The sequence below is a fragment of the Varanus komodoensis genome, unplaced genomic scaffold (assembly GCF_004798865.1).
Source record: "Varanus komodoensis strain SLA01 unplaced genomic scaffold, ASM479886v1 scaffold119, whole genome shotgun sequence".
NCBI classification, from domain to species: Eukaryota; Metazoa; Chordata; class Lepidosauria; order Squamata; family Varanidae; genus Varanus; species Varanus komodoensis.
The window spans coordinates 539,820-555,206 of record NW_025335344.1 but is presented as its reverse complement, the minus strand read 5'-3'; the positions used below and the strand labels follow the sequence as shown (position 1 = coordinate 555,206).

General features: G+C 49.8%; 1 protein-coding gene and 6 non-coding genes across 7 annotated transcripts in view; 5 read left to right on the top strand and 2 right to left on the bottom strand.

Annotated features, from left to right (window-relative positions):
* Positions 1-10,078, top strand: part of PFAS (phosphoribosylformylglycinamidine synthase) — a 29,664-nt gene extending 19,586 nt beyond the window's left edge. Inside the window, exons 18-29 of the mRNA XM_044421426.1 lie at positions 89-319; positions 1,372-1,552; positions 2,396-2,479; positions 2,993-3,148; positions 4,078-4,197; positions 5,135-5,280; positions 5,578-5,788; positions 6,831-6,922; positions 7,263-7,377; positions 7,954-8,112; positions 8,217-8,369; positions 9,406-10,078. Coding sequence (XP_044277361.1) covers positions 89-319; positions 1,372-1,552; positions 2,396-2,479; positions 2,993-3,148; positions 4,078-4,197; positions 5,135-5,280; positions 5,578-5,788; positions 6,831-6,922; positions 7,263-7,377; positions 7,954-8,112; positions 8,217-8,369; positions 9,406-9,728 — 1,971 coding nt within the window. The 3' untranslated portion in view covers positions 9,729-10,078. The remainder of the gene's footprint in view (positions 1-88; positions 320-1,371; positions 1,553-2,395; positions 2,480-2,992; positions 3,149-4,077; positions 4,198-5,134; positions 5,281-5,577; positions 5,789-6,830; positions 6,923-7,262; positions 7,378-7,953; positions 8,113-8,216; positions 8,370-9,405) is intronic.
* On the bottom strand, positions 6,208-6,281 carry TRNAI-AAU. Its single transcript has one exon. It is a non-coding gene; the product is annotated as a tRNA-Ile (tRNA).
* A 1,805-nt stretch (positions 10,079-11,883) lies between the features above and the next one.
* Positions 11,884-11,957, top strand: TRNAI-AAU. The gene has a single exon. It is a non-coding gene; the product is annotated as a tRNA-Ile (tRNA).
* A 470-nt stretch (positions 11,958-12,427) lies between these two features.
* TRNAV-UAC lies at positions 12,428-12,500 on the bottom strand. Its single transcript has one exon. It is a non-coding gene; the product is annotated as a tRNA-Val (tRNA).
* Positions 12,501-12,806: 306 nt separating this feature from the next.
* TRNAS-GCU lies at positions 12,807-12,888 on the top strand. The gene has a single exon. It is a non-coding gene; the product is annotated as a tRNA-Ser (tRNA).
* Positions 12,889-14,018: 1,130 nt separating this feature from the next.
* On the top strand, positions 14,019-14,090 carry TRNAM-CAU. Its single transcript has one exon. It is a non-coding gene; the product is annotated as a tRNA-Met (tRNA).
* Positions 14,091-14,633: 543 nt separating this feature from the next.
* TRNAL-CAG lies at positions 14,634-14,716 on the top strand. Its single transcript has one exon. It is a non-coding gene; the product is annotated as a tRNA-Leu (tRNA).
* Positions 14,717-15,387: the final 671 nt, after the last annotated feature.

Here is a 15,387-nt window from a genome sequence, read left to right as displayed (position 1 = left end):
GTGTCTTTCTCGGGGGGTGGAGGATGTACGCTGGCATTTCCCTCGATTGGGTTTTCACTCCGCCTTTCTTCCCCGCCCTCCGGTGCAGGTGGACCGTTCTGTGACGGGGCTGGTGGCGCAGCAGCAGTGCGTGGGCCCCCTCCACACGCCCCTGGCAGATGTCGCGGTGGTCGCCCTCTCCCACTTTGAGACGGTGGGAGGAGCCACAGCCCTCGGGGAGCAGCCTATCAAAGGGCTGATTGACCCTGCAGCCGGCGCCCGATTGGCCGTGGGTGAAGCCCTCACCAATCTGGTTTTCGCTCGGGTCACTGATCTTAAGGTGAGGCACCGCACCTTCCATTTATTGATTGATGGCATTTCTGTCACTTCTCCCAACATGCACTTCATTGATCCTGTAGGTAGATTCGCCTTGGAGATGGATGCTCTTGGAAAAGAGATGCTCTGCTACTCTTATTTCTATTTTTATTCTATTTTATTAATCTGTTGTAAACCATCCCAAGATGTCTTTGAAGGGATGCTATAGAAAAGTTTAAAAAAATGCATTCAAAGGTGCCATCCAATGAATGCTGAGACAAGAAGAGAAGAGAAGAGAATCATACAATTCCCAGCGTGCCCCAGCTAACCCCCTTCCAAAAAGCTGAGCGTCTTTCCAAATTTCCCAGCAGTGAGAGTGCTATGCTGCCCTGTGTCTGCACTTCTGGCTATTTTGACCATGTCGCTTTTGCTTCGCCCCTGCTTATCATTGGAATGCGGCCCCCAAAAACTTCTCCAAAATGTGATTCGGTCCTCGGGCTGCAGGAGATTCCCCGCCTCCGCACTACGACAAAAGGTGCTCCTGCCAGTTTGTGTAGAGCAACAGTGAACATGCTGACTGTAATTATTGTCATATAAAGGCATTTGCAATTGCACAACGCTAGCAAAACAGGGTGTGGAAAAGCACTATGGAAATGATCAATATGCATTTTCATCCCATGCAAACATTAAAGATGGAAACACGGCATTGATGAGTAAAGCTCACCTTGCCATCTAAATACCTTCTGAGTCGAGGCCTCCTCAAGCCTTCCTAGAGAGGATTTCTAAAATGTCAGGGGTTTAATTCACTGCCATCCTTTTAGCTTCCTGGAGCAATGGGCATCTCTATCTCCAGTCTCTCATCTTGTGCCTCCCTTCCTTACAAATGCTACTTCCCCAGCCCTTGGCCTGTGACCCCTGGAGCCTTCCCAAGAAGCTGCAGGTTCTCAGCTGTGCCTGACATTGCATCTGTGCACGCAAGAGAGAGGCCAGACCCAGAGGCATGCGGCACCTGTCTCTCTGCTCGTCACCTGGGCTCCTGCAGGAAAGGCGTGTCTGTGTGTGTCTGTCCCCCTGCAGGACGTGAAGTGCAGCGGAAACTGGATGTGGGCAGCGAAGCTGCCAGGGGAGGGGGCAGCCCTGGCTGACGCCTGTGAGGCCATGTGCTCCGTGATGGGCGAGCTGGGTGTGGCCGTGGACGGAGGCAAGGACTCGCTCAGCATGGCGGCCCGGGTCGGCACGGAAACCGTCAAAGCACCTGGTGAGACGCGGGGGGGCTTGCCTTCCTCCAGTGAGGAGGAGGGGGGGTTGTTCCGGGGAATATCCAATATATACAGTAGTCTTGCAAAACGTTGCCCCAGCAGCCGAGCATCGGTTATTTGGAGCATCGGTTATGTGGATAAGAGCGCACATAGGGGCCATGCGCCTGCTCGGGAAGGAGCAGTGGTGCCAGGCGATGATGTCACGAACCATGACACATTAGCCGTGACTTGTCCGAGCTTTTTCATGGCCGGTCTGTGCACTGCCAAGGAGAGAGAGATATAGATAGATAGATAGATAGATAGATGGATGGATGGATGGATGGATGGATGGATGGATGGATGGATAGATAGATAGATAGATAGATAGATAGATAGATAGATAGATAGATAGATAGATATATTTGTTTGGGCTGGTTGTGAGGTTTTTTTTTCTGAACTAAACCTCAGTTTTCAGGTTTTATTGCAGCGCTGTCACTTTGTGATAAATAAGTGGGTTTTGGGTTCCAGTTTGGGCACTCGATCAGTGCTCCAGGGACACAGTGCCCCGACCCTCGGGCGCTGGGACTTTCTCTCCAAAGCACAGGAGCCGGGGAAAAGCAGCAACGCTTCCTCTTCCCAGCAGCAGCTTGAGCTGTTTGTTCTTTGTTCCCCTGGAGAAGCGGGAAAGACGAAGCCAACGGCTGCTGCCGAGCAACCACATGTGATGTTCTCCAAACTCCTTGTGGGTTGTCCCTACCCACTTGCGATGGTCTCCCAGCTTTTGCCAAGCGTCGTTTAACTCCACGTCTCTCTCTGCTCCCCACTTTTCTGTCTGTCCCCCTCTTTCTGTCCTCTTCTTACAGGGACGCTGGTCATCTCGACATACGCAGTCTGCCCGGATATCACTGCCACCGTCACCCCTGACCTCAAGTGTCCGGATGGGAAAGGTAAGTTCAAGAGACAACGAGAGGACAGAAAGATTCTCGTACTTGCCCAGTGGAATGAATGTGTCAAAGAAACTGAACAGCTTTGACCCATTCTGGTCACAAGTTCACTTAAAGTAGCACTGATGTTATGGGTCAGTGCTTCTGAGATTGAGTAAGGTAGATGGGCTTATTTACAAACTGGAGTTATGGAATCTCTTGGCTGCCTTGCCTTCGTCCCAATAGTTGGCTGGAGAGCAGGTTCCGGTTTCCTTCCTCCCTCCCCGGTAAAAAATTCCTTCCTTTCTTCTTCCCCATAAATTACAGTGACTAAGGAAATGTCACATCTGATTCTAGCGACAACAACTGATTTTGACAGTAATAATCATTGTGCCTGTGTTAATTGTGTTGCTTTGTGGTGTCCCGGAACAGATGTTTTTGTGTGCCGTGTGTGTGAGTGTGTGTGGGTGCAGAGGGAGGGAAAGAGACGGCACTTGAGCGCCTGCGGCTGAGCTCTTCTCATTTCGGCACTTGCAGGCGCCCTCCTGCACGTGGCAGTCAGCCCTGACCGGCATCGTCTTGGGGGCAGCGCCCTGGCCCAGTGCTTCTCTCAGCTGGGGGATGCTGCACCAGACCTGGATAGTCCAAGGACCCTTGTGTCCTGCTTCCAGGTCACCCAGGATCTGATACGAGGTAAGGCAGAGTTGAGTAAGGAGAAGATTCTCTGGTTTGTTCTGCCTCCCAGCCTTTTGGCATCCTCAGTCCCCACCCGTAAACCTTCTTGCTGGTCTGAGAATCCACTCTTCTTAAAGGATTGGTAAAGGCGTTCTGCCAGAACTACAGGGATTTTGAGATGGTTCCCTAAACAATCGCAGGCCGAAGGTGGGAAGCAGAGTAAGGAGGAAGTGGGTGCATTTTTTATTCTGTAATGCAAGGACAGAAACCTTCCACCCCAGGAGCCACATTCAGCCTTCCTGAGCTCTGAGTCCGGCCTTCTCCAGGTCGCCACATCCTTGTCCTGCTGACTGCATGTTGGTGGTTGCTTGGCTTTTGAGGGGTTTTTCTTCCCCATGAAAGGCTGAAATTCCTCTCCAAAGGCTCAGTTACTTACAGGGAGAGCCAAAAGCTAAAATATGCTGGCATTTTAGCCCCACCCCTTTGTTTTGGCCCCTCCCACCAGTGGAATAGGGCCCTTGAGACGGAAGGGGTTCCACGTACCTGCTGGGATGGGAAAGAAGGATAACATTCTGCCATAAGGTCATCTAACCTTTGTGCCTGGCTGAACTGAATGCATTTGTCTTTCTGTGCTTCCTTTGTGTCATATGCACAACACGGAGCACCATTAATTCTGCTTCTGTTAGCTGTAGGGAAGAAGGAAGGGGAAGCAAAGGGCACTGAAGCTAAGCTCTTTGGTCACAGAAAGTCCCACTGTGACCTTGCGTGGGATTGTTCATGCATCTTCAGTCCTCTTTATCCATAAGGACTAGAATCTTGGCAAGTACTGCTGCTCCTGCTACACACCCTGCATTCCCACAGAACCCTGGCATTCATACATCCCGCAGCAGATGCAGGTTGCATCTTTGTACTGCACAGACCAATCTTCCCCCTCTTTCTTGCCACAGATGCAGTGATCTCCTCTGGGCATGACGTGAGCGACGGGGGCCTCCTGACTTGCATGCTGGAGATGGCCTTTGCTGGGAACTGTGGTGCCAACATCGAGCTGGGTGCTCCTGGAGTCAGTGGTCAGTGAGTTGGGCAGAAACGGAGCAGTGATCTGAGAGCTTGAGGGGTATATTTGGGACAATTTACTGCTGGGAAAAAGGAACTTTGTATGTGTCGGGTGTGGAAGCGAGAGAAAGCCTCGAAGGGCCACACGTGTGGAAAGTGAGGTATGAGCTGCATAGGTGGGCTAGGGGAAGGCTTCGGACCAGGTTGTCTAAAAGTCCATCTTCTGCTCTACAAACCTGACCAGGTTTTAAGATCTCTGGAGACCTTTCTCTCGGTCCCATTGCCGTGATAGGTGAATTGATATTGTTTTATAGGATGCTATTTATTTATGTTTGTGAGCCGCCCCGAGGCTTCGGCGAATGGGGCGGCATAGAAGTTCCCTAAATAAATAAATAAACAATAAATAAATAAAATTTGATTGGCAACAAGACAAGGCCTTCTTGCTGGCTTCTTCCAGGGTCTGGAACCCCTGCCAAGGCAAGCAAATAGAATAGAATAGAATAGAATAGAATAGAATAGAATTCCAGCAGGCCTTTTGGCACAAATGCCACCCCTTTGCCATTTTTTTCAACTGGTGGGTGCTCCCTTTTTTCTAAATTCATATTTTAACATCAAGCTTTAATGAAGGTGTTGCTTTTTAATCCGGGTTTTAAGGTCGAGGGCCATGAGCACCCTTTCTGGCGAAACGGCAGCATAGATCTTCCACAAACAAATCCACAAACGAGCAAGCGATGGCGGAGTCGAAAACAAGCCCAGTGGCGGGCAGCTTGGTGGGAGGTCATGGTGGAAGAGCTGGGCAGCAAGGCAGACAGGAAATTAGGGGAGGAAACGGGGGCTCAGTTCCTTGGCCTGGATCCCAGGAGAGCCGCAGGATCCCTGCCTCGTTCCCTGTCCTTTGCTAAAGTCCTGCCTCCCACCCCGCCCTGTAACTGCCCTTCCTCTTTTCTCTAGCCCTCGAGGTGCTTTTTGCCGAGGAGCTTGGACTGGTGCTGGAAGTCCCCCGTGCAATGGCGGCAGACGTCTGCCGGCGGTACCGAGAAGCCGGGGTGCGGTGCGTGCCTGTCGGTTATTCAGGACCACGGGGTCCCAATGCCATGGTGAGTGCAGAAGCGGCTACTTAGTGTGTGGGTGGTGGAGATGGCGGAGAAGCAAGAGGCACTGGTAGAAATGGGGAGGCCCATAAGTGGGGGGGATTGCGTTAACCAGGATCTAGGTAAGTCCACAGACCAAGCTTCCCGAGTGTCCCTTAACCCTGCGCCATGTTCTGTGTTTTCTCTGCTTTGGATCTTCCGGGTGCCGCTTCCCATATTTCTTGTAGTGGCTCGCTTCACGTTTCCCCCAGTCTCACTGCCAAGGACCCTCTTCCTTAACTGGTTTCTGTGCCATCTTTGCAGGTCCGGGTCTCCGTGAATGGCCAGGAAGTCCTGGCAGAGAAGGTGGCCACCTTGCGCGGTTGGTGGGAAGCCACTAGCTTCCAGCTGGAGAGGCTGCAGGCCAACCCGGAGTGTGTGGCCCAAGAAGAGACGGGGCTGGCCAAGCGTACGGAGCCCAGCTTCACCGTGAGCTTTAACCCCCAGGAGGAGCTTCCTCTACTGCAGGAAATCGGTACGAGATGGGCCGGGGCTGGGAAGAAGCATGGGAAGGGGGAGTCCTTTGGTTATTGGAGAAGGTGATGGTTCCGGACGCAGGAAGACAGAGCGGTTGCCCGGTTAAATCGATTGTGGCCGATTCGCTGTAAGAATTCTAAGGTACAATCCTTCCATGACTGAACAGGAGAGAGGCCTGTATCTCCAAGCATGCCCCACTCAGGGGCTAGGGCACGCTGGGTGTTGTAGGCCTTTTTCTGTCTAAACCTGGATAATATTGTGCCCTTAATCAATTAGAAACATAGAAACACTGAGTCAGAAGGGGTCTCCTGGGCCATCTAGTCTGACCCCTGGCTCCAGCCAGCTCCACTCATGATATGCTTACCATGTACACGTCCAACCTATCCTTAAACACCATATGGAAACAAAACAGCTTCTTGGCCCGTACGGGGATCGAACCCGCGACCTTGGCGTTATTAGCACCACGCTCTAACCTACTGAGCTAACCGGCCCACTATTTACAGAATGTATGATCATTTAATTGGTGAGTGCAGTCAACTAATTGTAGATAATACATGCATGTATCCTAGTAGGCAAACCTCTTGGAAGAGGCATATTATGGGATAAAAGGGAGAATGACTCCTCTTAGATGAAGTTTGTCATGTGAGTTTTGTAACCATATGCTTTAAAAATATGTTTTTAATAGAAATATTTAAGCAATTTCAAGCTTGACTGTATCTACAAAAACATCCTGCAGGTTTTTACAACACAAAGGTTTAAAATACAAAATGTCTGCATTTAAAACATGTAGAACAGTATTCAAGCTGTCTGAGCTCAAAACATTTAAATCAAGCAAAAGAACCCCCTCTCCAAGTTTTTAAAACCAGAGATCTAATAATAAACTGAACAGCATGGTGCATTATTCTGATAAATAAGGTGTCCAATTAATCATGGGCACCTGCTGGTTGATGAATCCATTAAAGAAGCATTTCGAGAATTCACAGATTATGATTTCGGAAGTGGAGATATCCAGTAGGGCCTCCCCTTTCTCCCCGCTGCAGCCCTGCCTGCCCCTCGGGTCGCCATCCTTCGTGAGGAGGGGAGCAATGGGGATCGCGAGATGGTGGCGGCCTTCCTCATGGCCGGATTCCAGGTGAGTGGGGAGGCTGCTTTGGGGAAGACACCCCAGGAAATCCTCTGAGGCCACAAGGTAACCTGGGGGGGTGGGGGTGGGGGTGCCCCTCCCGTGTAGATCTCACCCATTGGATCTATAGGAAGCTGCCCCTCCTAGCAAGATATCAAGAAATTCCGGAACGGATTAGCCATTTCCTACCATGTTTCTCTGCTGGAACATCACGTGGTTGCCAAATCCATACAGGGACAAGAGGAGCAGGAGAAGGAGACTTGGGCAAACAGGAATGCCCAGCAAGAGATCTAATTCCTTACCCCGCCAAAAAGATCGAAAGCGTGTCCTTGCTTGATCCTTGCTACAGGTCTGGGATCTTACTATGCAAGACTTGTGCTCAGGAGAAATGACACTGGACTCCTTCCGAGGCCTCGTGTTTGTTGGGGGCTTCAGCTATGCGGATGTCTTAGGTTCTGCCAAAGGTAAGGCTTGTTGCCTCGCCTTGCCTCCCCCAGGGCCGGGATCGCTGGCTTCACCTTGGTGGGGAAGAAGCCTCCCCATAAGCTCAGCAGTGTACCCCACCAGCAAGCAAATCACAGTGCAGATGCATCTTGCCTCGTTTGCAAGCCTTTTGGAGATGGGTGCTCAGGTGGCTCTTATGAGCATGGCTGCCACTGGACCTGGCCCTTGACTCAGCTTCCCACAGTCCAGGATCTGTTCCACGGGTGGGAGGGATTAAATCCTCCCCCCCCCCACTGCTTGGTGATGATGTGGTTACAGTGCAAATTAATGGGAATTGCATTTAAATTGATTTAGACAAGAAATTAATTGCTTGGCCCTTCCCACTGCAAAAGCGAATCAAGTCCCAGCAATTTATCTCTGCTTTTGCGCATCTGCGTAAGCTGATAGTGCATTCACACATACACCAGCACGTGCAAATTTTACTCAAATGTGTGTCGGATGGGTTTGGACTTTCCGTCTTTTACGCACCTACCCCCATCCCTGGCCGTGGAGCTCTTCTTCCACGCAGACACGCCGTTTCTGTGTTTTGCTCACAGGCTGGGCAGCTTCAGTCACCTTTAACCTCCGTGCGCAGGCTCAGTTCCAGGCGTTCCACCGACGCAAAGACACCTTCAGCCTGGGCGTGTGCAACGGCTGTCAGCTCATGGCATTGCTAGGCTGGGTGTGTAACGAAAGCTCCGGCACTGCGGACGGAGGTAAGCAGGGTGGTGGTGGCACACCTGTGCTGCGCACTGTGGTGTTGGAGCCCCGGCAGCCCCTGGCGCATGGCTAGCCAGATCACGATTCGGCTGTCTTCTAGGGGGTCCCATTCAGCCAGAGGTTCTGCTCAGTCCAAACAATTCTGGGCGCTTCGAGTCCCGTTTCGTGAGCCTGGGGATCGAGGAGAGTCCAGCACTGATGCTGCGGGGGATGGCCGGATCCGTCCTGGGTATCTGGGTGGCACATGGAGAAGGTAATACTGTGCGTGTGTGCGGGTCAGAGCTTGGTTTAGATGACTTCTTTTGCAAATTCTGGGAAGGGGACAAAATGCCTGCAGGTTTCCGAATGGGATAAAAAGCAAAGAAAGTAATCCTTGAATTCAAAATGAACTTGATCAAGGGATGTGTGGAATTCTGAAAATGGACAGTGGGGCTTGTTGATTAGCCATGACAGTTATGGCATCCCCTCCCCACCTCTGGCTAGGCTTCTGCTCTCTCTCTGGTTGTGGTTTACAAAAGATCCACCCATGGTGGAGATGGAAACTGCCGGAATGGGTTTATTGGCACAGATCAACACTGGTGCCTGCTTTGGGGGACTTTTCCTGCGAATTTTCGTGACTTCACCTCAAAATGTGCCACTACCATGGGAAAACCCCCTAAAATATCTCTAATGGGAAAAGAACTGTATCCAGTGCATTTCTCTTGTCATTAGAACTATCTAGTGAGTGTACGAGCATTTTAAATCACCATCTTCATTCCAGGTTCTGGGAGATGGCCCCTGATGATTTTTAGAATTATATTTTATTAATTCAAAATGTCAATGAAATGAATATAGGAGCTGGTCAATATTCAAATAAGAAATAATGTAAGGTCACTTTGTTCTCTTAACTGTATGCATGCCCCACTAAAAACAAGAGGGGGGTACTTCTGGGTAAACTATAGCACTGCAGTTCAAAACAGAAAAAGTGACCTGCACACACACACTTGATAAAAAGGAACCATGGTGCGTGTTTGTGTGGGTGAAGGAATGAAGGGGAAGAAACCCTGTGCAATGATTCTACACACACGCTGAACCTGCTTGTGATTCCTCCTGAGAAATATTCCCATTTCAAAAGGTTAAGTCATTTGAGACCTGAAGAAAAGCATTAAGCAACCTGCCTTCTCTGTACTGGAATTACTCTGGTGTGGCTTAAAATTCTCACTGATCCGAAAGCAAACCGGGATGGCCAGCGGGGCGAGGCTGCAGCGCAAATCCGCTTTCATCGTGTTCCTTTCTTCCACCCTGACCAGGCCGGATGCGTTTCCGCTCAGCCGAAGCCCTGAGCCGGGTGCGCTCTTCCCGCCTCATCCCCCTGCGCTACGTGGATGACAAGGGTCTGCCGACAGAGGAGTACCCCCTGAATCCCAACGGGTCCCCGCTTGGCATCGCCGGCATCTGCTCTTCTGACGGGCGCCACTTGGCAATGATGCCCCACCCGGAGCGGTGCGTCCTTCCTTGGCAGTGGCCCTGGATGCCACACGCCTGGCGCCGGTCCATGAAGGTCTCCCCGTGGCTCCGGATGTTTCAGAATGCCTGCGAGTGGTGCCTGCGTTATCCCGAAGGCCAGCCATGACCCCACAGTCCCTGTGACCTCCTTTACCCACTCACAGCCTGTTCTGCGCCACTAATCACAAGCAGGACTGTACCAGATAAAACGTCCTGCGCCCTAGACCTGGACACAGGCTAGCAGTGCCACTGTTCTCCTGCACAGCCTGGGTTCCCCCACAAAGTACCCTCACTACTTTTCACCAAATGTCAGCGGGATCAAGAGAAAATGGAAGTGCAGTCCCTTCACTGAACACAAGAGGTCAACATTGTGCAACAAGGAGTCAGCTTATGTTGACTTCATTGCAGGAATACTTGGGACCAATGCCAATTTCAAAGTGCCACTAATAAATACAACTTTACTTTTAGAAATATGTATCTCTGTGTGTTTGTTTTTTTCTTGAGGTGGAAGAAAATTCCATATGGATGGCCCTAAAGGGTTTCATTAATTTGACCTACATGTTCTAGGCTAGTGGCTTAGGGTACGTAACAACATATTATTTTAAAAAACAATATGAATTGCAAATTTTAAACACAGTGCCTCTTATCCCAAAAGTATATGGGGAACCAAGTAGAGAAATGTGGTGTGCTGCATTTGGGCCCAATAGTATAATTCTACTGGGAAGCCCACTCAGGAAGAATTCCAGCTAGTACAGAGGGGTTGCAGAAGAAGAGGGAAGAATTCCATTGCAACGAATTGCAAAGGTGTAACACAGAGTCAAGAAGGAAATATTTGGACTGGCAAACATGCTTTCCAGCAGAATAGAAACCTGAGTGTGCCTTTTCCTCACTTCTGGCTATGTGAAATCCTCAATTCTGTACACACGTACCGGAAATGTTCAACTGAACACAAGAGGACTTAATGCTCAACTGGAAACTTGCATGGACTTGTTCTATAATTGTGTTTTAAGGTTACGTTCACACAGTAAATGGGATTACACTGTAGCCTTTTTATGGCATTTTTACATGAGCAAACCTCAGGCTGATACTCTCCAGTGGCGTTGGGCCACAGCTCCCATCATTCTCAGCCAGCAGGGGTATTGGACATGCTGGCTGGGGTAGATAGGTGATGTATTCAACACTTCTGGAGACCACCCGGTTGGGAAAAGGTGCTTAAAGGCTGACAAATTATATGCGCACACATGCGAACGCGCAGACTCTAGCTTTCTCCCCACTTGTTTTGGATGGAGCATGATCCATCCTACTTGATCTTGAGCAGACAGAGAGGAAGAGAGAGAAAGTCAAAGCAAAAGCAGCAGTAAGATCTACAAACCCTGAAACCATTCTGAAAAACTGGGAGAAGAAGATATTTGCAGAGAAGGACATAATGGGAAGGGTTAGGCCCATGTGCATCAAAAAGCCAGGATATTCTGGTGGGGGCAGGAAGATATGGGGGGGGGGGGGGGAAAGGGTGACCAGGTGTTGCAATGTTAGTCTTAAGGTGAGATACAGGAGAGTTTCAAGGTCAGAACTGTCTGTATCCAGGGTGAATCGGACAGGTGCTTTGGCTGGTGAAAAACAGAGGCAGAGCTAAAAGGGGCAATCTTTCTATATTGCACATACCTTCCCATGAATAACAGTCAAGGAATAGATCTGTAGATTTTTGAAAGCTTGCAGATTTTTGTGATCTTTGAGCTTGCCTGATTAAAGGCTAACTTCATGATATTCTCTAGATGGGTTTTGGAACTATTTCCAAAACGAGGGGTACTGCAAAAACTAATCAGGGTAGGAACATGCTGCAAAAGAAGCATTGGATGAATGAAGGTAATGACATGCACATGGTGGGCATGTCGTGCGCGGAGCCGGGGGGCAGACTAGATGACCCAGGAGACCCCTTCTGACTCTCTCTGTTTCTATGTGTAATAGGTAGATTTTCCAATCCAGTAGCCTCATAATACACTACAAGTGGATTCAGGGCATAGTTGCAGCGTTGAACTTTGCCCCACAAAATAACAGATGAACGAGTATTTGAGAGAATAATTTAAAAAACTTCAGCCTTTTGAATTGCGAACCTCACCAAAATTCCTTACTGGAACAGAGGAAGTCCTTTCTTCGGGATTTCTGAAAATCAAAGGCAGACGATACATTCGGAGTCCACCATTTCAGAGAAAGAAAAACAAATTTAGGGAAAAACCAGCCAAAAGGGATTGATTAAATCAGCTACAGGAAAAGAGACTCCGCATGGCCGGTTAGCTCAGTTGGTTAGAGCGTGGTGCTAATAACGCCAAGGTCGCGGGTTCGATCCCCGTACGGGCCACGGAAGCTTTTGAAAAAAAGAATTAATCCTTCTCCCCGCCCCAAACTTTTAAAGAAATGCATAAAAACGGGAAAACAGGAGGATTAACGCGCATGTGCACCAGCTCATCCTTCTTTGGCCTGGCCACTCCCAGAGCTCTAATTTGCAATAAATTCCTTACACTAGTTCCACCAATAAATCGTCAGCTCGGCTGATGGCAGGACCCTGCAGTTGATCTACTGGAGACCAACCGGCCTCAGTTGAGGATGGACAGACTTGGGCTCCCCTGCAAGACCTTCGACCCGCAGCCGAGTTCTACATCGTGTCTTAATTTAGGCGGCTGCCATTAATGCTCCCCCTCCAATCGCTTGAGCTAGGAGAGCTTTTAAGGCAACAAGAAAAGGGGGCGCGAGTCGTAACCGCTGCAAGGTTTTGTAGTAATTCCTGAAGGTTCGCTTTCGCGTGTCCAAGATCCAAAACAGGACAACGCCTGGTTCCACTGGGGCTCGAACCCAGGACCTTCTGCGTGTAAAGCAGATGTGATAACCGCTACACTATGGAACCCGCTGCGAGGCGAGGCTGCTACTATTTTACCCATGATTTAGACGTGTTCACAGATTAATGTGCCTTTAAAAAAAAAATATTGCGATGCCTTTCTCCTGGTTAGGATTATGGGCAGCGCTCACGCCAAACGGAGAATGCCAAGTGCTGTTTTCTGCCTAAGGGGAAACACATCGGACCGACCGATTCGTCTACAGCTTCCGTAACTACGGATAATCCGGTGGATTACACGCCCGAGAAAAAGAAACTTGTTTAAAATGACGCACCCACAAAACCAAAGGGAGGAATGTGAGGCAGCTCTGCCAGCGCGACGAGGTGGCCGAGTGGTTAAGGCGATGGACTGCTAATCCATTGTGCTCTGCACGCGTGGGTTCGAATCCCACCTTCGTCGACACAAGCTTTTCCTTTTTGTTCGGCTCAATTACCGTTTCTGCCTTTCCCACCTTTTAATTTCCAGGTGCATCTGCATTTGTTTAAAAGAATCGTGGATCGTCTGCAAAGAACGTGAAGAAGAATCATGAATCGTCTGCAAAGCCTCCGCTGCAGAACTTCTTTCGTTTTTAGACTATCCGTGTCAAAGCGTGTAGAAAATCTGTTCCGACACTGGAATCAACCAAGCGGTCCGACGATGTTTTTATGTGCGCAGAAAAACCAGAACTTCTGCTTTTGCTAAATTTAGTAGCAGAAACAACACCCCCCTTCCCAGTCCTTCTCTCAAGAGGATAAGCCGTGGGAGTTTGAACATGACTGTGAGAAAACGGCGTATTTTTCCTGGAAATGGCCAGAAATGCGACATCAACGTGTAACGCACTTTACTGAGCGCCAGAAGTCGGTCTCTGCTCCTAGGAGCTTGCAGCCTAAAACCTCACACAGAAGTCTTGTTCCCTGTACATGCACCTCCGCCCGAGCAAGCCCTGCGGGGTATAATAAAGATGCAATGCGTGATTAAGTCGCAGGTCGGACGCGTGGCCAGGATCATACCACATACTCGGGACTGAAGCTGCTGCAGCCCAGCCCTTCCCTGACTCATTGGGGAATTTACGCTGCGGTTGCGCCCAGAAGTGCGTGTGACTTTGCATATCATATAAGCACTGGCTCGGAAGGCGACATGCAGTGGCAGTGAGTCTGTGGCCGTATATGATCGCTGACATGCAATGGCGGTCCGGAATCGGCTGGAGTTACCACGGGAAGTTTTTTTTCCCCCCACAGGCAAAGTTCGTTATGAAATGCCAATACCTGCTTTAAAGAAGAAAGGATGGAGAAATGACACGCCACTGTGTTTGAGGAATGAGTAGGAGGCCGGGTCGCACCCGCGTCTGTGCCGAAATGATCTTACTCGGATATTAACAGGCAAGCGCTGGTGGTGCCTAAAAGATGGTGACGTTTAGGAGCAAGTATAAAGGCGAAGTCCACGATTAAATGGGAGCATCTTCCAGGAAGAAGGATTGGGAGACGATGCTCCACCGGCGGAGACAAGAGGGAAGGCTTTGTAAAGGGAAATGGGAAGCTGCTAAGCGCAGAAGCAGAGTGGCGCAGCGGAAGCGTGCTGGGCCCATAACCCAGAGGTCGATGGATCGAAACCATCCTCTGCTAATTTTTCTTTCTCTTCAAACCATGAACATGCGTTCATCGCAATCTCCCCCCCGCCCCACTTTCCTCGGAAGAAATTTCCAATTTGTTTCAGAGCTGATTTAAAAATTAACGAAGGGGATTTGGAAATGCTGCTCGAAAGAGAAAGGAGCGGGATGGAATGGAAGCCAAAAAAAGCTCATGATCTGCGGGTGCTCAGTGAGTTTTTATCCTTACTGAAGGGTCCTCTATACATTCCAGGGCTGGTCTTTTGAACACCGGGATCGTCTTTAATTCTCCAAAAGCAGGAGGTATGTCTTCTGCGCGCGCGCACGTGTACATTTACACCGAATGTGCCACCATGTGGCCATTTATTTCCCTGCGGGTTTTTTTTTTCTTTTCTTGGCCGTCCTGGACAAAAGGCTGTAGGTTAAGCAGGAACTAGAGAAGGGAAAAACCGGTTTGTTCACTACTGAATATGCGCACTTCATCATATCAGAATTCGTTCCTAAGCATAAGAGTGAGAAAGACATTAAAATTCGATTTGTAGGCAAGCGCAAACAGGAAGTCAGAATGGCCGAGCGGTCTAAGGCGCTGCGTTCAGGTCGCAGTCTCCCCTGGAGGCGTGGGTTCGAATCCCACTTCTGACAAACACCTTTTGGTAAGCGCTTTTTGCTCTTCGCCAACTTCAGTCAGTACTCATTCGCCCTGTAGCTACGCGTTGCAACCTTGGGAAGGGACACCGAAGTAATGCACACTGGAAAGCTATCCAATAAGAGCGAAACAAAGAGAAACTATTTTTGAAGTAGGTGGGGGAGCACTTACCAACTCAAAGCCATGCGCGAGTAAACCCCGTCCGAGAGCATTTCATGCACGCATCACAGCCAAAACCCTTAGTTCCCTCAGCTGAATTGAGGTCCCATTGAACTGAATGGAACACGATTTTGACTGGCATTCCTTTAAGCGTTGCATAGGTTTAAGACTCCAATCCAATCAAAGTATTCTAATTACAGACCTTCGAGGGCGAGCTGCTAGCAAATTAATACGACTCATACTGTTGCTGCGACCACAGCAATCCGAATAGGAAGGGTTTAGTAGTATCTGAACGCAAGTACCTGAAATACTCCCATCCCCGGCCTCCCGCACCGCCTCTGGGGAGGTGGGTAAAGCATAGCGCAATCGCAGCTCTTTTCCAGGACCATGTGGTGGCTCTTAAAAGAGCCTTTGTGGTGAAATTAAGCCTGGTCCAGATCCCCGCGTGGTGCAGCCGCTTTACGCCCTCTCCCCGCGGATGCGGCGGGCCAGCTGGATGTCCTTGGGC